We start from the raw sequence: 20,886 nt of genomic DNA, 5'->3' as shown, positions 1-20,886 counted from the left end.
ACTGTGACTAGCCGGCGCCTACTGGAGCGGTCCTAAGACCAAGCTCCAAACCTGGAGTTACTTTCGTAGCTGAACATATAGTCAAGTCTGGCTACTCATTCCAACCAGGAAAAAGTTGGCTACTTATTATGCCAGCTTATAATAGACCAAGCAACATAAGCACAACAACCATCGCGCTCTCCAGTCTCTCCGCGATTAATGATTTGAATGATTAGGTCAACCACTGACCTCATGAGTAACGTCCTCCCTACGTCCTAAGCATGGAAATCTTCCCGCATGCCGAACTGGAAATTATGTAATGGCGGCGACACAAGCAAGGGGATAGAAATACATGGAATTTGTGCGGCCTTCAATGATGTCATGACTGTAGCCAATGATTTATGGATGGGACGATGGCTTGAAGTCCGACACGGTACACTTGATGGTGATCAGCCCATAACCACATATTGCGACTTATTCGGGGTTTAGACCCTACCGCGCATGACTGCGCACAGATTATGCAATCAATACCGCATTTTATTACGGTTAGTTTGCTCTAGTTATTTAAGGTGGCAAGAAATTTGTTGCAGACCGAAACAGATTACCGTAAACACAGTTGTGACAGGCACGATCCTGCGCAGGTCCGGCCGCCTTTTCTGATGGCGTTATCCACCGACACGACGAGCCACCCGCTGCACCCACCCCATGCCAACCTAACATTAGTGGTACTGGTACAGGCTACTTCTTGCTGTCTATATTCCAGCCAAGGTTTCACAACACTTGCAGCATATTAAACATACTTATAGGCAATAACAATGCAGCCCAATTCCCGGCATCAACCAACTTTAAAATCGACAAAGTTAGAAGCAATGCTCCAGAAAAGCAACAGTGGGAATGGGCATCTATTGTAGGTACCTGATCTATTGCTTCTTTGCTTCCCACCAGTACACTGCTTTGTTTGTCCTGCAGAGATGACATCTACGCTAGCAAACTTGATTTATACACTCTACCCCTAAAAGATACTGCAGCAATGAGTCTTTTCCAGCTGCCATTTATTTTGGAACCAACAAAAATTTGAATATGGGATATCATTCAAACAAACATCCACTAAATGAACAGCTATAGTTTCCTGAAATATATCCAACAGGCCATAACAGTGGAGAGTTCAGAACAAAAATTTAGCTTTTAGAACTTACAGATTGAGTATGTGACTAATCTAAACAAATCAGTTCATTGACTGGCAGCACATACATCACAAGATAAGTGCTGACAAAATCAGACTCCTCTAATGATAGCTAATTAGAACACTTGCTGCGGACAAAAAAAAAACTTACCCTCCAGGATGTCAGCTGCTCTTAAAGTTCATCCTGAAAAAATTAAGAAAAAAAAGAAGTTATAAAAAGAAAGAGAAATTATAACATATACAACTCTTAAGAATTAATTAAATCTGGCAATATATTAGGTTTACACAGTTATACTACAGCAGGGAAACAATGATGTCTTGCTGCTCGTTTACGAATGACAAAATTACAAAAACATTGCAATGCCATGTGAATTTTAAATAGAGTAAAATTCTCAGCTAAATTGATGGTTAGAAATTAGCCAGCCAGGTTTTTCATTTATGAATTATATAAATACAAAAATATTTCCTGAACTGACAAATGAATGTCATGAGAGTATTATTTTCAGTTATATTGATGACCATAAAATAACCTACTCAGTTAATTTGAATGGACTGACTGACATGAATAGAGAACATGTTGGATGAGATTAATATTGGTTCTAAGTTCCTGCTTAGCCATATGACTTTGAGATGAAGGAAAATTTTTAGAAGTGGACATATGAACCCAGATAAAGTGAATCAGTGGAGCTACATAATGGTTCAAATCTGAACCGGATAGAGAGTATTCATCATTACTAACTCTTTGAAACCCATTAGAATGTTTACCAAGATTTTAAATGTTCCAACAGTTCATGCTAAGGTCCCCACTCTCAGTATGGGATATCGCACTGATAAGTTACCAATCCGATATGGTACGGTCGGTATGGTATAGTATGCATCCTTGTACTGAGATAGTTGTCAGCCTCTTTTTTTTTCCTCTCTCATCATAATCCCACCCCACCCCCCCCCCCCCCCCCCCCCCCCCCACCCCCCCAAAAAAAAGGAAGAAAAAATTGGGTGGCATGGGTCTTTACCGAGCAGAATCGAGTGGTTTTACTCGGTTCAGACTAGTTTGGACTGATTCCCATACCTAACTAGCAAATCGACCTGGTTCCACATTGGTTCAGTACAGTACACGCCCCAAACCAAGCAGTTTGGGTTGGTTTTGCAGCCCATAGCTCATGCCTTTCTTCCTAAAAGCCAGAATTTTAGATGTTTAAGAGAGGCAGGAATCCTCCTAAAAGGGATATAGCTAACAATGCTTAATTGGAGAGCAATAAAGATGATGACTTTACTAATACAAAATTTCTTATTTTAATTTAAAAAGGATTATTAAAAAAAATAAACAACGAGAACAACAACAGTAGAAGTACTATACGAAGAAAGACACTTGACACCTTCCTACCCAATCACTCCCGGTTTGGTTGTCTTATACCCCTAATCCCTGACCGACCAACCAATATCTCAGAAACCTTAGTGGAACAAAGATTCGAGAGATCTCAACATATATGCAATAGCCAAGATATCAAAATATCCAGCTGATATATATGTATATATATTAGTATTGCTCGAGGCCTTGGTTTTAATATTTAGTGATTAAGAAAACAATTTAAGCCAATAAAAAGAAAGATCAAAAGAACTCAACTGATATTAATAACATCATATCAGCCAGTATCTCTGGATGTTTCGTGCATATTAGCCAATATAATGAAGCCCAATATCTTATAAATTGTACCAGTAAGTGTCCATAAAAGATATGTTTAAAATGAGATCTCAGCCAAGATTAAAATTTTGCTCATTGATAATTTGGTGAAAAAAAGTCATGCATATGATTCTTCTAATCTTTTATTCCAAATGCCATCTGCATATGAGAAGTTCCCTCTTTCTTGGAATGAAAATACACGGAAAGGAAAACAGGCTTAAATTTATTCTGTCTTGTGTTTCTGCATCCAGATGTAAGTCGAACTTATTAGAACACTCTATGATGAAATTACATCCGAGGGACATTCACAAATAGAAAAAAAAATTTGGTTGGTGACGGGGGGAGGTGGGGTATGTATGTGTTAAAGGGGGGAGAGGAGTGTGGAGAAAACATACATGCAGGCTTGCATCATCTTCCTCTTCCTCGGAACCATCGTCAGTGTTATCCTCTTTCTCATCCTACAACAAATAAATGTTTTATACAATGCCACACATATATGTAGATAGCAGGAATTCCTATAGACAAAACCACAGTTAGAAACTCACCTCAGATTCGTCAATGTCACTCTTATCAGCTTCCTCCTGTTGAGTAGATGGCAGTTCAGCAAATTAAAAGTTGGTAAATTAAAGGATGACATATTTTAGCAAATACCAGAAAAGCAAAAACATCATAGCTACATATGTACCTCCTCTTCTTTCTTCTTCTCTGCTTCATCAAAAGCTGCCTTTTCAGCCTACAAGTGTCCAAGAAATTGCGTAAGGTCCAAATTTCGATAGAAGAATCAACAATTGCAATTAGGACAGAATCCACCACATACATCCTTGTTTGTTCCCCATGTTTCCTCTGCAAACTTCTTTGCGTATTCAGGGTCATCACAGATCAGAATGTTGTCAAACAAGGTTCCTGTTTTGACCTGAAACATCAAGGCATTCATTAAGATGAATAAATTAAGTGCTAAATAATTACCAGTAGATAAAATGCAATTATGATAGGGCAGGCTTACCTGCCATAATTCAATTGCCACATATTTCAGATGGGGGAAAACATAGAGGTCGGGATCATCTTTGAAATCTGTCCAACATTTCCACATGCTTTCCTGTAATTAAATATGAAAGCAGTGGTGCAACTTTAAGGCCTGAGCAGATTTAAGGAAGAAAGAAATAACCTGGATTGTCAGTCATTGGTGCGCTCCACTTGCCCTTATAATTAGGGTTCTTGATTTTCTGAAAACAAGTCACAGAAAGTAGTAAAAAAAAATCCTAGAGCACGAAACTCAATCAATGAAAGTATTCTTTCCTTGCTTTGTGTACCTTCTGTTTCCATGGACCCTTGTACTCAGGATTTGGAATGGTTGGGGCAGCCCATTCACCATCTTCATCATCATCCCAGTCCTCTGGCTGTAAATCAACATATTCATTACATGAGAATCATGATGCCCCTGATTTTAGTCCATACCCGCTTTAAGAAATAAAATTAAACACAAAGTGATCAATAAATACCTTCTTGGCATCAGGATCTGGGATTTCTTTTGGGATATCATCATAACCCTGTTATATGACAAAATAATCATTATCTGATAACAAGAAAACCTTCTAGAATGTCCAACTTGAAGCAAATGCTAAATAGCAGACATTGCAATGCCTTGTACCAAGTTGAATTTTCAGGATTAACTAGGCAATAATTTTTTGAGCAATTTGGCAAATATTCAGCAAGAGGAGAGAACAATTTGAACCATGTATGTGAAAAGAGGGAATTGCAACAACAATTAGGATAATCAAAAATAAGATCTACATATTTTGAAAAATCTAATGGCAATTCCGAAAGGGTACTCTTTATTTCATTAAACCATGACTAAATCTGGGTTATATACTAAATTGATGGTTAATATCAACTACTTAGAGACTAGTTCAACAGTGGATATACTCCAGTTGATGCCATCAGGGAGCCACATTTGATGCATATTTAAAATACATCATGTTGTCAGCATATGCAGATCATAAAATCTCCTGGATAATTCAGGAGTATCCATAATATGACTACATAAACTATCTACTTACATGCAATCAGTGTTAGAAATAGACATACAACTGTGCAAGACAAAAGGCAATATTATCTATAAAGGTGAGGTTGGGACATAGAAATAAAAAATTTACAGTGTGCAATATATACCTCAGGTTTTTTGTCCTCAGGGTCCAGTATATATTCCACATCATCCCAATCTTCTGGCTGTAAAATCAGCAACGGAATAGACTTTCATGAGAAAATATCAGACATGCTTGCTTACAGATTTTTAACAAAATTTTCTTGTATTTTGACCTTCTTGGATTCAGGGTCCTTAATTTCCTTTGGGGGGAGCAGGTCCCAGTCAGAGTAAAGGCTCCCAGATTGTTTCTCATTATTGTCAACCAGTATGCTGTATGTATTATCAGGATGGATGATGAAAGTGTAAACATGGGTTAGCTGATCTGTTTCACAAGGAATATCCTTTTTTATCAAGTGGCCTTTTCCATTACGAGTCAGTATAGCATGGACTTTCTTCGTGGTGTAACCGCAGATATCTGGTCCAAACATTATGCTGCATTCGACAATGTAACAGTCAACAGAAGCTTGATAAAATGAAAATTTAATAAAACGACATTCAATCAAACTCATCAAGAAAGAGACTTAGTGGCAGTTGTCTTATGTAAGCAAAGATAAATCAAAATGAAATAAATGAAATAGCATGAACAATTCAAGGACTATAAATTTTAGAGATTTAAATGAATCATGGTTACCTATAAGGTGTTTCCCCTCCAAACTTTTTTTGATCAACCTCACCACTAAGCAACTTCATATATCCACCACCACAATCAAGCTTTTGCTCATGCTTAATTGAAAATTGGAAAACCAGTGTTTTGTCCTTGTTACTAAACTCTGGAAATTTCGCAGAGATGGCAAAAAACCTATAATCTGGATAAGTCTGGATACCTGTGCACATGAAAATAATCCACTATATTTTAAAGTTCACAAAATTCTTTTCAATTTAACAAACAGCATAGAGATGGAAATTGGTTGAGATTGGGCAAAAGAAATCCAGAGTTCTCAACAAGCCCAGCCTGAATCAATGTAAAATCAGCTCCATGGGCCAACTTTCAATCCTGATTTCAGTCAATCCAATACATTAAAATATGCTGAAACAATAGGCCAATAGTCTCTTCTTGGAGGAATATGCCATGTTAGTATATCAATTTTCAACAACCAAATAACCCCTTTCAATGATGATCATCCTGCGCATTTGTAAGAGAATTAGCTGTACTAAAGAAGGTCATAACTCATAAATGATAGAAGTCCTCAAGAAATGGTTATTGAAGTTACATAGCAAAGCCCAATGTCAGCATATGGGAAATATATGATTACCAAGAAGGGGAATGAATCCAATTCACAAAATGCAAAAGAAAATATTTTGCACTATGTATTATTGCATAAAAAGAAAAAACTAGCCAGACATTGATCCTTCTAGCTTAAAAAAAGAATCACAATAAGGTTATCGTTGGTGTTAGTGAAATGCCAGAAGAAAAAGAAACCAGAAATTACAAGGAACAAAAAGTCCATCGGTTATTCTTCAAACTATGCAATGAACAGTATAGCTAACCATGAGAGCAGGTTAGGGCTTCCTAACTTTTTCTTGAAAAAGAAAAAAAAGATTATAGCTAACTATGGGAGATGAGATCATTTACATTTTACTTTCTAAGTAGCAAGTAAATTAACTTTCTTTCTACTGGGCTATGGATTGAACTTCTTATACCCAGATCAACTATGCAATCTTGTTCCAATTTCCAATAGTACCTAGTAGTTTGCACTTTTCAAGCTGATGCAAAGCAATGGCATATAATGATTATAAACAAAAATATTTGCATTCTCCTCTTGAAAGAGATCAATATGATGACTAAGCAAACTAACATGAAAAGTTAAGGCTCCATACATCCAAAAAATGACTAGAGAGAAAAAGTAAAAAAGAAAACATACCCTTGTCATTTGGATCACCACTCCATTTTCCAGATGTGTGGTTCCAATCTCCAGCCATGTTTTCATCTTTTTTCCAATCAGATTTCACCCAGCGATCCTCCCATCCATCTTAATGACCAATGAGAAGAAAGCAATTGATAAAATAATTATCATGTCTAAAATGATGATATTCAAAAAAAATGTATAATTACACTTAGATGCATGAAAGGAATTTAGACAATGTTCACAGAATCCAAAACAGCAATGAGAATCCAAAACAACAATGAAACTGTGTGCACAAATAAAAGAAACAGGCTAATTTTCCTCATGCCGTTGTTTCAGTGGGTTCCACAAGTTCATAGGAAATCTGAGTTGGCAAATATACTAGAAGTTTCATGAGATGCGTTGACATGAATCTGTTACCTATTTTTATTTTGCAGTATTCTATGAAAATAACAGATACCATAGGTTATGGCTTAAGGGTCCTCATGATATAAGTCTAGATCACTAAATTTAAAAAGCTAAGGACTAAAATGTATTCAGATATGCAATCCAAATCTGTCTGTAACCCCTTATAGGCACTAATTGATGAATCCATTGGTTATTAAATATATGTTCTTGGGTGAATATAAAAGTCAGCATAATAGGTTTAAAGAACCAAATAATTCATTTACATTTATTAATCATAAATTAACTTGAACTCATTTTTCTCTCACCTAGTCTTGAGTTTGTTTGATATGTCTAACTCATCACCATGGTATCTCAAGAAATTGCATTAAGTCATTAACCCTAATATAATTGAATAAGCTGATAGATATCATTCTTTTCATTATAAACTGAATGCATTCTACTAAATCAATGCTGAATCTTTTCAAACTGACTCAAGCCAAAGTTTCTTGATTCCACTGTAATCGGTCTCGTAGATCTACAGAACCTTTGTTCAAATGAGCAATCCTATAAATACCCGGCTTCATTCTGTACCTGGTACAGTTTTACATAAAATATCATTAAGTTCAGGTGTACAAGACCCACTGCTTTCCAAGGTACACCATACCGGAACCGGTAGGCGTACCGGTCGCCTACCGGAACGGTACAGTACCGGTTCGGACCGGTATCGAATCGGCGAACAGAGAGGCGCGAAAGAAAAAAGAAGGGTCCGCGAGCGTGCGCGCACGTTAGATGCCACAGAGTAGCTTAAATATTTGTGGCATTAAAGGCCCTGCGCAGGGACCCCACGCGGGCGGAATTGTGCGGGGAACCGCGCAAGGTGCGGTTCCCAGCTCGCATCCCTACGGGCGTGCTGTCTCATGCGCGGGGTGCGGTTCTCGGTACAGTGGATTTACTGCTCGGTTCCGGCTCGGACCGGTCAGGAACCGGTACGGGCTAGTTCGGCATACCATACTGCTTCCACAATAATTCCAATAATAAATATCCTTCTATTCATATGCAAAACATAAAAGATGCATATACAATCTGTTAGCTAAGACCAAAACAAATGAACTGCAATCAGTAGGGAAACCTTAAACAAACAACAACTACTCTCATATTTTAACCAAAGTTGAGGTTGTTTCACTCATATAGTCTTAGTTGTGGTTGTCACTCACCGCATTATGCCAAAAAGCATTTGAACGTAGACCACCTTATAAATAACAGTACCTCTATCCTTCTTATCATAAAAGTAAATCCATTCTACTTTAGTAATACCATGTTTTGGCATCGAAAATGTAGTCGCAACATGTTTTAGCAACAAACTAGGTCTTGCAGAGTTGACAAAATTTGCATTAAAATTCAGCTTCCTCTAAACACATGAAATATGTAACACCGGGCAAATCAAGATGAATGTAATTCAGTAAAAATCCAATGTAAACATCATCCACTATCCACAGAAAACCATAATCCTGCATTTACTAGACATACTGACTTCACAACAATTACAATACCAAAAACATTCCAATTCATAATTAAAGCATAAATATCAATGATTCCTTGAAGAAATACAGAACTACAAAACATTCAATATCACCCCAAGATCATAGAACCATGTTTCATTTCCAAGATACGCCAACTGAAAAGATCAAATCAGATTATGTAACCCTATAGTTCCACACTCAAAACTTCATAGACTATTTCATAGAACTTCTATAACAACCCAAGACCTCACCCAAAATGGCACTTCATGGACTATTCATAGAACTTCTACAACAACCCAGGACCTCACCCAAAATGATATTTAGGGTTCCTTAGTCCTGTATAAGTACTCAAGATCTTCTTAGCGAATAACCGATGGTGACTAACCGATATGGAACTAAACATGCGACTGCATAGGTCCTCACATACTCTTCCATTCAAGCTCTAACGTCTTCGTCAGGCTAAGGATTACAATCTATTCAAATCTAATTACAAGCACCATGATTAGCTCGCTAAGTCCCCTCTGATACCATTTGTAATAATCTAGGACCTCACCCAAAATGGCTAGCTGGTTGACATTTTTTTGGATTTCTTGGTTAGTACCCAAGATCTCCTATAACCGATGTGCGACTAAACACATGACCGCACGGGTCCTTACAACTTCATCACTACTTCAATTAACCCATCTGCTTTTCTTAATCACGCTTAAAGTATAACGTGCTATTGACATAACAGAACAAATGCAACTACAGGCGTGTCCATAAGAAACTAGAAACCACAAAAACGTCCAAGATCATCACAGAATTGCAGAAACATGTTTCATGAAACGAATTCTTCCAATGGAAAAGATTACAACAAGTTGGCAAACCCTAATTTTCCAAGATCGGACACTCAAACGATCGCAAGAACGAACTTGATCTGATTCGATCCAACGTCACCAAGATCGACCTATCCGAGGAGACTGATCGCAGAAACAGATAAGATCGATCGAGGAACCACGGATCCGTCGGTTAGATATATCATCGCAGAGATGAAGAACGAGATCAAGAAAACAAGAGACGAGTTGAGATCAATGATGGCAGAGATGAAAGAAAGGAGATCGAACGATCGTACCATCGAAGCGCTCTTCGAAGAAGACTTCGGCAGAGGCGAGGCAGAGAAGGGCGATAAGAGGACAGAGGCGAAGGAGACCCCTTCTCTCCATCTTCTTTGCGGCCTCGCACGAGAGCTGGGTAGGAGCTGACCAAGGACCGAAAGGGGTATTTAAACGACCCACGAGTGAGGGTGACTTTCCCGTAATGCTGCCCCTAGGTTTCAGGCCTCCCACTAAATGACTAAAGATGCTCCCCTCGATCGGCTCAGGTTGCATCTTTCGCGCGATAGAATGTTTGGTCTTCGTTCGGTCATCGTCCGTTGGATCGCGCTCCACACAGATCTTAAGGCACTCCGGACTCCATCGTTCATAGGCTGCATGGATCAAGCGACGATTGCGCGATCCATCGGTTCAGATTGTATCTTTGGCGCGAGAGATACAACCCCCATCCCCGCTCCATTTACCGTGTTACCTACCATGAATATGATGTACCCAAAAAAAAAGCCATGTTACCTGTCACGCTACTTACTTATCCAAATTAGCAAAAGAATTTGTTGAGTGCCTATTATCCTGTCAACCAAATAGATTTAAAAATAATAAATATATTTATATAAACAATAAATGGTTTTGTTTAAGAAAGTGAACATAGGATGGTGGTTTTGTGTACATTTAGTGGCCGGCCCTCTGAAATTAAAAAGAGCAATGCTCACTCCATGTTTTTTGAACTTTGCCGTATCATGCATTATATTGCCCGACTTTGAAGACTAGTTTTAGCAAATTATTAACCTAAGTAGAATAGGATTTGTACGACCTTATGATTAGTTCTTCAAATAGAAGTGCATATTTGTATTTTGTAATTCCCACATGAGCTAGGCTGACGTATATGAGATAAGTATGCCATCCATGGGGACCTGATAGTTATGCAATACTACAGTGGATTACCATGATATATTCAACAACGTATGTGTCGTGATAATATCATTCTACTACAGTTAATTACTATGATCTATTCAAAAAAAACATCGTCCTGATTATATTATTATGTACAGTTGCTATCCATATTTGGCCTCTATTTTTAGCGGTTTGATAATTGATCATAGTTGTCTTCCACTACACGTATATATTCGATCGCACAATCACCTTGCATTAACTGTGAGATTGATAATCACATCTTATTGATCATGGCTTATATTAACCGTTTCTTTTACTTCGGCCTAAGATATAGTCCCTTGTACTTGAAGATTTCTCATACTAATTCAATCATTTTTGATCTTCTACCGACCATCTTCACTTTGTAGCTAATCACAACCAAGGTTTAATTCTTCAGCTTGCCTATGTACGTCATGGTTGTACTCTCCCTTTTACTCTGTACCTTCACACTCAGTAAAGCCTATCACGGCCATATACTTTTAAGCTTGGCAAGAATTACATGACTTCTATCTATTTTAACTTTATCCAAATTACTCAACATAGCACTTATTTATGGCTATTTTCTAGGTTGTTGAGATGTGATGTAAATAATTTGAAATTTTCATCATCATGTAATGTGTTATCATTATGAGAGATGTGATATAGTTAATATGAAATCCTGAAAGCATGTTGAAGCTACTTCCATGAAGATGACATGGTATAGCATTGACCACTCATAGATTTGAGGATATTAAGTTTGGCCTGCATAGTTGTGAAATGATGGGATAATTTGTTCATTAATAAAAGAAGATTCTAATACGATTTGAAGGTGAAATTGAATGTGAAAAGATTTCTTATAATAACTACAGTAATTTGATCTACTTTTGGGCCGATGGATCTTATAGCAGGATTGCTTGAGATTTTTGCTCTAATTTAATTCGTTTAACTTATTGGTCTAGGAAACAAAATAATTCTAACTAAAGCTGGTGCTTGTGTTATCAAAACTCAAACGCTCTAGTTGCTATGTTCTTGGCCGTTGGGTTTATCAAAGGTCATTGTACGCTAATTTTATAGAGGTTTTAAACATTTATTAGATTAAGGACTTTTGATATTTTTAATTTCTCTCTCTACACACACAGGAGAGTAGTTATGTGTCAAGCTCATGCTTAATTTTATAAAAGTTTTCCAAAGGTTACAATATCAATACTATTTACAAAAGCATTTGATTTGATAACAAAAATTTGGACAGACAACAGGTTGTACTGCATAATTAGAAGCATGTCTAAATATGTAATAAGAATATGTCAAAGAATGAGGCCAATTAACTTCTTCTAATCCATGGAGATAATGTTTATAAATTGTTCATGAAGCATAAATCTACATCATTAATGGAGCAAAATTGTCTTGTCTTTCCAACACAATATCACTCTTTTTAGATCTTAAGCTTGTGATCAGTAGCTATGCTAAGATCATTATAATTGATTGACATAGATAAAAGAATAGAGAGAAAATGAATCATTCTTCAATTAACCAACAAATGGTTGCTTGCTTTAAAGCATGTACAACTCCTTTTAGCAACATATTTGATTCAAGCACTTCTCCTATAATCCAGTGGTGACCAAACTCCTCCATTATCACTTGTGACATATGAAGTGCATGACAAAGGCACAAGACAAAGTCCTCTGCTCCTTAGATCTAGTTTAGATTCATCTTTGTCCTCATCAGATACCTAGATTTAAAAATGAAATGTTAAGTTTAAGAAAAATAATGTGCATATTGAGAAAAATACAAGATTTAATTTTACAATTCAAAGGACTAATGTTGCTCTCTTTGCTTTTCCACCTTGGTATGCTTTGCCATCTAGCACTTTAAGATATTTATTACGACAATCCAATAAACAAAGTATTTGGATATTTTATTTCTTTAAATATATAACAACTAAGAAGTTTTCAAGGTGACACGCGAACTCAGCTTTAATTTTCTTATATTTACTTAGACCTCATAGAGAAAGTATTTGTAAAAATTGAGGTTATTCGTGAACATGATTGAAGATGATTTTATCCACTTCTTTGGTAAAAATCTCTTTCATCTAGAATTCTAATAGTGATTATTAGAACACTAGAGCAACTCTATTACAATGTTAATATGTGCCAAAATAATAATTTTTATTTTATCATAGATTTTCATAAGTGATTAAACTTAATCCTGTTAAATTAAAATTATGAAATGCTTTATAGGAACAAAAAGCCTTCTTATAACTCTCTCATCCTTCCTATTTGCATGTTTGTGTATTCATGCAACTGCATAGATATGATTATAATATTTCAACAACATCTTTTAGGTCCAAAACATACCGCCCCACAAGCTTGGAAACACACACATTGGACTTGAATTTGTAACATTTTAGATTAAAATTAGTTTGAATGGTGGCAGTTATCTTTTATTCATATGAAATTTTGAAATAAATATTTATATAGAATAAAATGGGTAGTAGAAGACAAAGTGTATAGTATACAATTTATTAATTTTTTAATATCAAATGGAAAGATAATACATACCCCTTGCATTGTCCTTGATTTCTTATTGTTGGATGACCTCATGTAAGGTACACTTAGTGTCTGCAAAATAAGTAAAAAATATTCTTAAAAAAATAAAGAACATAGAACTCTAGCAAAACCAATACTCATTTTCAAGATAAAAACATGTACAAGTACTACATATAAAAGAACTAATGTATAATATTTAGTGTTGTATTTTGTAAATTTTCAATAAGTTGTAACTACTTGGCCATCATTTAAAAGTTTTTGCTCTTATAAAAGCAATATTATCCATAACAATTAACCATTCAATAATATAAATTATTTGATAAAAACTATTTACATCCAATAACTTATAATAAGGAACATCGCTATTTTGTACATTACTATTGATGGAAAATTATGCCAAATGATACATTTACTATATAATTAATTTCAACTCAAGTATTTATGCTATATAAGAATGGTGATTACCTCAATCTGGTGTTGAAGAAATTTAATATATCCAATGGCCTCCATTAGCACTGATGCTGTATCCGTCTATACATCACCAACCATATAATTTTATATCAGTATAAAACTTAGATGAAAAATTAAATATAGTTAGTACAGAATGACAAATGATATCCCCCAATTAGAAAATTAGAAAACTAAATTCTCTTTCTAAAGGATGTTTTGGGTTCCTCTTCCCTTGGAAAAAATACAACAGAAAAAAAAAACAAATATATCAAAGAATTTTAATATACTAGATTGTTTATATTAAACTAGGTTCAGTGATTAAGAAAGTCTAACATATATATATGTGTGTGTACATATGTATGTATGTATGTTTATGTGTGTACGTGTATCCACTAAACTTTCATTTGATACCCAAAGAACACTTGTTGTTTTAAAAAACAAAAATTTTAACTCAATGTGGATAATTATATTGGTATCATTTATACTTCAAAGAAGGGGAAAAGTCTTTTTAGTTTGATAAATAGTAGCATAAATGTCAAATTCCTATTTTTACAAAAAAAAATGGCACCTCTCTATCTATGATGATATTCTTTCATTGAAGAAGAAATAGTTTCATACCTACAATAGTCATACACCTTGAAAATTTTTTATACAAGCAAACATCATTAAAATCTAGTAGTCAAGACAATAATATTGTTTGATAACACTACGTGTTATCTTGTTCAGTAAAATATGCTTGATCTAATTACATATTGATCATTTCAAATGTTTCTTTGATATTTTAAGACATACAAAATGGCATCTAGAATCATTTTTATGTATTAGGCGATTACATTTAAAAATTACCAAGAATTTAAACTCAATCTATTTCTCTTAGACATGCATATATTTGTAATTTTAGTATCATTTTTTATTTTCCTATTTCATTTTTTATTTTTATTTTCTTTTTATCTCTGTAAATTACTCTTATTTCTGCACTTTTCTTTTTATATTGTTGTTTTTACTCTTTTTTATTTCTTTGTGGATTAATTTGTGTTTTTGTTCTTTTTTTGTATTTGACTTGTATTTGCAGATTATTGTTTTTATATTTCATTTGTTTTTCTATGTAACTGTTTTGTACTTCTAGCGGTCTTTTCTTTCCAGATTTACTTTTTTTATTACTTTTTGCCTTCTTGTTTCCTTTTTAAGCTATTAGTTTTGTTTTTTTTAAAAATTATTTTCCATCTGACATGCTTTGCACATGGATACGGTCTGCTGCAGAAAAGCCCACAAACATAACTATTTGATCTGTTCTGCTACAATTTGAAGGGCAGGGGATGAGTGAAGAAAAAAGGGAACTCTCATCTCTCCCATCAACCCCTCACAAGAAAATTAATGGCACTTGTAAGAGATCCCAAACACTATGTTCCATCAACACTTCATAAACAAGATCTCTTGTGCTAGTGAAGAAGAAAAGGGGAATAGAAGAACCATATATACCAAAACCATAAATATTCCATAACTGCTGAGGTCACTGTCACTGAAGACTGAGAACTCTCCATTGGACTTATAGAGGCAGTGGGATGTACCTTGCCAAAAGGTGCCACCAGCTGCTGAAGAGCTGCGATCCTATCACCTAATTTCTCCTTCCTCACCTGTTTTTTGTAATCCCAAATAGTAGTATTCAGAAGAAGAAAGAGAAGGAATAACAAAGATGTAGAGCACCACAGTTATCCTTGGAAAGTCTTAGTTGTATGTATCTGCTATAATTCATCCGTACCTTGAAGGGAGAGAATGAAGAACGGGACTCGAACCGAGGTTTTTTTGGTGCTGTTTGAGATGCTTTGTGCTCCAAAATGCTATTAGCTCTCTTTGCTTCTGCAACTCCACAGACTAAAGATGGCATCTTCAACGGAGCAACAGTCAAAAGGTCAGTTTTTTGGTTTGATTGATGCACATGGAACCCTAAACAGCATACATATTTACTTTCTCATATATTTTTTCACGGTCTTCTTCTGTAAAGACGACGCATTGTCACTTATAAAGCTGAAAAGAGCTATGTACCTTTATGGCCCATTGGTATGAGGTGAGAAAGAAAGTTAAAAAACACAAAGGACATCATGTACCTTTGCTTTGTGGTTCCAATCCATCGGTGAAAAATAATTAATGAGGACGCGAAAGTCTCTACATTTCATACGTCACAGACTCCAACAAGATGGTAAACTCAAGTAACAAAATTTTTATTAGTAAATTTTTAGTATCCTGCCAAAAATATTTATTCTTTGGTACTGTCCAGTGTCAGCTAGAATATTAATTAAGAGAGCATGGTACAAAAGTTTGATCTCACTTTCTTTACTTCTTCCGAGGAACCATCCATATATTCGTTTTAAACTAACCAAGTAATATATTAGGATGCGGATGCTAGTGCTTACTACCATCCCACTCGTGCTAAAAACACACTTATTAATATCTATGAGAAAAAAGAAACCAAGAAAATAGCTTTCGACAATTAAAAAAAATTAATTCAAGCATGGTTGTCAATATTTATGTATAGACTACCAATGCATCCAAAAGTTAAAATATAAGCTCAATAAATTTATGAGTATGCCAATGATGATTATGGAAACAAGATTAGTGGGGAGGGATGAGCACAGTAATGATAGCAGTTGTTTAATTGAACGGTGGTGCTAGTGGTGGTGATGCTTGATTTTATATAACCACAGCAACAAACAACAATAATTTTCCGTGATTGGATTATTTGCTCCAGTGTTGGTATGATGGTGCCCAAGCTTGACTATGCTCTCATCAGTATTGTCAAATTCTGTTAACATTAGTCTCATCTTCATGCAATTATCAATCAATATTATTCTTATCATAATTATCATAATTCCTGCTATTATTTATGTTGAAGAAGGAAGTGAAGGGCTTGCGCACCTCATGGTGACTGTGCGTTGGTCCTTGAGCTGGTTCATGGAGATGGCCAAGCCCAAAAGGTGCATCTTCTCTTAACAAACCCATACCACCGGGCGAAGGTTGGCAGAAGCTCCGACCGAATCTAGCTGAAGCCAAGAGATCCAAAGCCTGAAGTTCCATGCCTGAGGATCCCGGGAATGTTGGTAGAGAGGGACATGGGTTCGAAATATTAGCTGTCGGAAATACCACGCTGAGGTTTCCTCTGCCACTTCCAAAATTGACCAAGCTTGGGGCTTCCAACAAGTCTGTAGGAGGCTGAAGGCCATTGATCTGGCAATCTGATGCCAATGTTCTGAAGAGCTTCTCCTCTAATTGGTAGTCTTCAGTGGTAAATACCCCTCTAAGCTTTGGGAAAGAGTCTGGTAGCTCCTCTTTGATCTTTGCAAGGTTGAGCTGGCGAGCTGACTGGTTCATGAAGCTCTCGGCATTGCCAGCCCAGTGAAACCCTAAGTCTTGGACCATTTGTGAGTTGTAAGGAGGAGGTGGGATCTCACTACTTGGTCTATAATCTCTTTGGCTTGAGAGGACTCCAGTGGCGTTGGATATGAAGTCACCACAGTTTCTGCACAAAACCCAGTCAAGCTTAGAGATTCTGGAGAAGATCCATATAGGTGTTACAGATGTCTTATAGCAACTGTGGAGTTCAAGAACTCTTGGAGTGCGGATAGCCTCTTATCATACAATGAAAACATCCTTCTGTTTCTTATATCATGCAATGAAAACAACCTTCTATATCTATTTGAGGTCATAATCTAAAATAGAGCCCTAAGTGACTATGAGGCTTCTACTTAATTCCTAAGATTCTTATGTTTATGGGGTTACAAATCCCTAGGATAAATAATGAAAATAGGAGGAACAAACAACCAAGCAAGAAACTTCCAAATCCTAGGAATTAAATGCAAGTGTGTTCAGATGTCCTCTTTCGAAAATATAAATTTAAGACTCAAAATTCTCTCTTGTGCAAAAAAACAAAGACAACCAGGAAAGTATATATGAAGGAACAGAACTCAGTTATTCAAAAGACCTACAACATAAGACTTTGGCTCCACTCATGGTTGCCTCCAAGACCATGGAAAGATGGAGCTGCTGCTAAAGAGGACCCATGAAGCTCTTCTTGGTGGTGGTGGTGATCTAGATTTGAAGGCTCCATCATGATGTTTTAAACGGCTTGATAGTCCCAAGAAAAAAAAAGAGAGGAAGAGAAAAAAGACTATTGGAGCTTTGGAATCTCAGAGTCCACTCAAAGAAAAATGTAAGCAGATGCTCTCAAATCTTTCTCCCTTTTTCAACTTTTCTACTCACTTTCCTCTTTGCTTTTTCAAGCCCATACTTTTACTCCCCGAGATTATTGAAGTAGAGAAGGGGGGAAGGAAGGTGTACCCGCCCTTCAAAGCTCTCTCTCTCTCTCTCTCTCTCTCTCTCTCTCTCTCTCTCTCTCTCTCTTGTGTGCGGGTCTGTCTCTTCTAGCTTTTCTTTTCAGAAGAACTTTCTGCAGCACTGAAATTGAAGACAAGAAATCATCTCTCTCTATCTCTCTCCAGGCTGTTCCTTTCTTTCTATACTTTCTTTTTCTTTCTTGCTCTTATATGAAGATGTTGCAGTCGCTGGCAATTACAGGGGGATGATTATAGCTCCTCCGCCATGATTAAGAACTGTGCTTTCAATCCCAAGGCTTTTCAGCAAAGACCCCTCAAGAGAAGGCAATGATATCACTCAAGCCTCTCTCTCTCGCTCTCTCTCTCTCTCTCTCTCTCTCTCTCTCTCTCCCACCCCCCGCACAACTCTCAACATGGTCGGAGCTCTATGTCTTAACACATGGAATCTAAGGTATGCGAGGTATATGTATTAAATGCATCATTTTGGAATAAACAAAGAAATAATAAAGCTAATGATTTCTACTGATACAGAGTCGACAGCTAACGTACTCAATAACATTGCATGCAAGTCTTCACTAAAAAAGATGATGTAAAACTGTAGATGAATAAAATAGGTATTGTAGTACCCAAAACTATGCAAGGTTTACTCTTTTAGTTGAAAACCCATTAAAAATTGTTATAATTGCCATTAAAGCTTTTTATAATGATCTAATGTTGTTGCTAAATTGTTTATGTATTACTAGATAAAAGTTAAAACTTTTTCAAAAAAGCTATTTAAGTTGAACATATTTGGTAACCACTATTATGCCTATGAAATTATAAATATCATGAGCAACTGCCCCAAGGTATATGCATAATAGTTATATTTATTCAAGCTATTGTATTTGTAAATAATATTCATGAGACATCAAAACAACTATTATAGTTGTTAGAAATTAATTTTCATGTATGGGTTTTTTTTCATGCAATGACTGGTAGGTTTCTCACTATTTTCTGAAGAGGAAAATGAAGACGAAGATTACATAAAATATATATGAGAATGTTCAAAGGAAAAGAGCTGAAATAGCCTCCTCGCTCTTGAGCAGAACTTTTTGTAGGGTTTGCATGGTGGCGGACGCAAGGTGCACCTAGTTGCTTAGGGTCTGATCTATCGACTACTGCGAGATGGTGGTTTTGGCATTCAATCCCTGCTAGTCAGAAGAGAGACCTTGATTGCTAGGCATGCTGCAAGATATTTGCTTAAGCCCAACAATATCTAAAGTTCTGTGATGAGAGCTAAGTATGACTTGTGAATCTTAACTACTGAGATTCAGCTGGTCGGAGCAGCTCCTTCATCTGAAGGAAGATCCATGCGCATACCTCGATGATGATGGCCGATATGAGATGGCTGATTGGAGACAAGCAAAGTGTAGATGTTATGAGGGATACTTAGATGGATAATCTTCCATTGTGGTAGTGGCCGACCACATTTAACACCGAGATGGCGAATAACATGCTAGTTTGCAACTTGCTCCTGTTACGGGGGAACTTAGCCACCATGCCCCACGTGACCAGCACGCGCGCCCAGAAAGACTACGGCTGCCCCTTGATCCAGCAATCCGACCTCGGGTCGGATATCTTCGGCTCCGCAGTCCGACCCCGAGTCGGCTGCCCCTTGATCCAGCAATCCGACCTCGGGTCGGATATCTTCGGCTCCGCAGTCCGACCCCGAGTCGGCTGCCCCTTGATCCAGCAATCCGACCTCGGGTCGGCAATCTCTTGACAACAACAGACTGTTCTCCTGAGGCACGCCGCGGCCCCCTGCTCCACTACTCCCTGCGACGGCCGAATCCGGTGCTGCCCCACGATCCCCTGTAACAACCGTACGAAGCGGAGCTCCACTACGCCCTGCCATGGCCGTACCCGGCGCTGCCCCACGACGCCCTGTAACGGCCATGTCAGTGGCAACCCCATCGTGCCACACGATGACCAATCCCCAGAAAACCCCCCCAGCCTGGTATATATGGGGCTGGGGGCGAAGGGGGAGGGTAAGCAAGATTCTCCATAGCATCATCTTACCTGCTACCTCTCCTTCTCCTTCGATTCCCTCTAACTTGATCGTCGGAGGGCCCCCACTACCCCAGTGGTGGTGCGAGGCTTGCTTGCAGGTTTTCCGGCGGAAGGTGGAGCGCAACCAAAGCAATTCAAAGGGAACCCCGTTCACACCGCTGTGCCAATCGTTCTCGGTTTGGACCCCCAGCAACAGCTCCTAGCTAGGAAGAGGAGGTGGAACACTAGCTTGGTTACCCAGTTGTTTGGAGGGTAGTTGGCCGAGAGAGTGCAGTCCCTCGCAATCTCTAGGCATAGTGTTCCCAACGTGAGGGTCTAGAGATCTACTTGTAGCATGATAGTAAGGGCCAGGGATCTTTATCATCTATTCAAGGGAGAGCTTGCACAGGGGTGGGACTATGCTTGAATTTGGAGGCTTGATGTCCACCTGAGGATTGTCCTATTTATTTGGAAGCCAACCTAAGGTCATATTCCGACTAGTGGTGTTTTGAGTAGATAGAGGCTGAGCATTCTATCAACCTGCACCAACTGTGAGGTGGAGGAGTTTGTTGACCATTTTTTCTTTGAGTATGAGAACGCGGTCCTGGTGTAGAGACTAGCTGGTGTCCCTCAAGAGGTGCTTCGGTCCAATTGATACCTTCTTGGACTACCTAAGGAGAAGCTCTACCAGGATGCTATCCAGATCTATGGCCATTATAGCTACTTATGTGGCCTATCATACTGGCCCAGAATGCCTAAATATTCAGAGAGAGCAGTTAGCCACTAAGATTTACATT

At 37.4% G+C, this 20,886-nt stretch overlaps 2 protein-coding genes across 2 annotated transcripts; both read right to left on the bottom strand.

Moving 5' to 3' along the window:
- Positions 1-1,050: 1,050 nt before the first annotated feature.
- Positions 1,051-10,061, bottom strand: LOC103711552 (calreticulin-like). The gene is made up of 14 exons (XM_008797745.4): positions 9,849-10,061; positions 6,849-6,956; positions 5,618-5,810; positions 5,160-5,418; positions 5,013-5,069; positions 4,343-4,390; positions 4,154-4,240; positions 4,009-4,066; positions 3,847-3,914; positions 3,661-3,756; positions 3,529-3,576; positions 3,389-3,424; positions 3,239-3,301; positions 1,051-1,346 (listed from the first exon to the last, which is right to left on the bottom strand). The coding sequence occupies exons 1-14, from the start codon at positions 9,937-9,939 to the stop codon at positions 1,335-1,337; spliced, it is 1,224 nt and encodes a 407-aa protein (XP_008795967.2). The 5' UTR covers positions 9,940-10,061; the 3' UTR covers positions 1,051-1,334.
- Positions 10,062-12,037: 1,976 nt separating this feature from the next.
- LOC103711553 (transcription factor bHLH110) lies at positions 12,038-18,461 on the bottom strand. Its single transcript, XM_008797746.3, has 7 exons — positions 17,714-18,461; positions 16,647-17,247; positions 15,493-15,618; positions 15,302-15,367; positions 13,749-13,814; positions 13,296-13,355; positions 12,038-12,466 (listed from the first exon to the last, which is right to left on the bottom strand). The coding sequence occupies exons 1-7, from the start codon at positions 17,836-17,838 to the stop codon at positions 12,326-12,328; spliced, it is 1,185 nt and encodes a 394-aa protein (XP_008795968.2). The 5' UTR covers positions 17,839-18,461; the 3' UTR covers positions 12,038-12,325.
- Positions 18,462-20,886: the final 2,425 nt, after the last annotated feature.

This window comes from Phoenix dactylifera, chromosome 15, assembly GCF_009389715.1.
Source record: "Phoenix dactylifera cultivar Barhee BC4 chromosome 15, palm_55x_up_171113_PBpolish2nd_filt_p, whole genome shotgun sequence".
NCBI classification, from domain to species: domain Eukaryota; kingdom Viridiplantae; phylum Streptophyta; class Magnoliopsida; order Arecales; family Arecaceae; genus Phoenix; species Phoenix dactylifera.
The sequence above is the reverse complement of the archived record's forward strand: the minus strand, read 5'-3'. Positions and strand labels throughout refer to the sequence as shown.

What these genes read in the sequence shown, in the direction of transcription:
- LOC103711552 (XM_008797745.4), bottom strand. Translation starts at nt 9,939, where the DNA reads ATGGAGAGAAGGGGTCTCCTTCGCCTCTGTCCTCTTATCGCCCTTCTC. An exon ending in GGAGGGGAAACACCTTATAG is followed by an intron (nt 5,419 to 5,617) that starts GTAACCATGATT and finishes TGTCGAATGCAG; the next exon opens with CATAATGTTTGGACCAGATA. An exon ending in GTGACATTGACGAATCTGAG is followed by an intron (nt 3,302 to 3,388) that starts GTGAGTTTCTAA and finishes TATTTGTTGTAG; the next exon opens with GATGAGAAAGAGGATAACAC.
- LOC103711553 (XM_008797746.3), bottom strand. Translation starts at nt 17,838, where the DNA reads ATGATGGAGCCTTCAAATCTAGATCACCACCACCACCAAGAAGAGCTT. An exon ending in CAACGCACAGTCACCATGAG is followed by an intron (nt 15,619 to 16,646) that starts GTGCGCAAGCCC and finishes GCTCCGTTGAAG; the next exon opens with ATGCCATCTTTAGTCTGTGG. An exon ending in CTTCATTCTCTCCCTTCAAG is followed by an intron (nt 15,368 to 15,492) that starts GTACGGATGAAT and finishes TACAAAAAACAG; the next exon opens with GTGAGGAAGGAGAAATTAGG.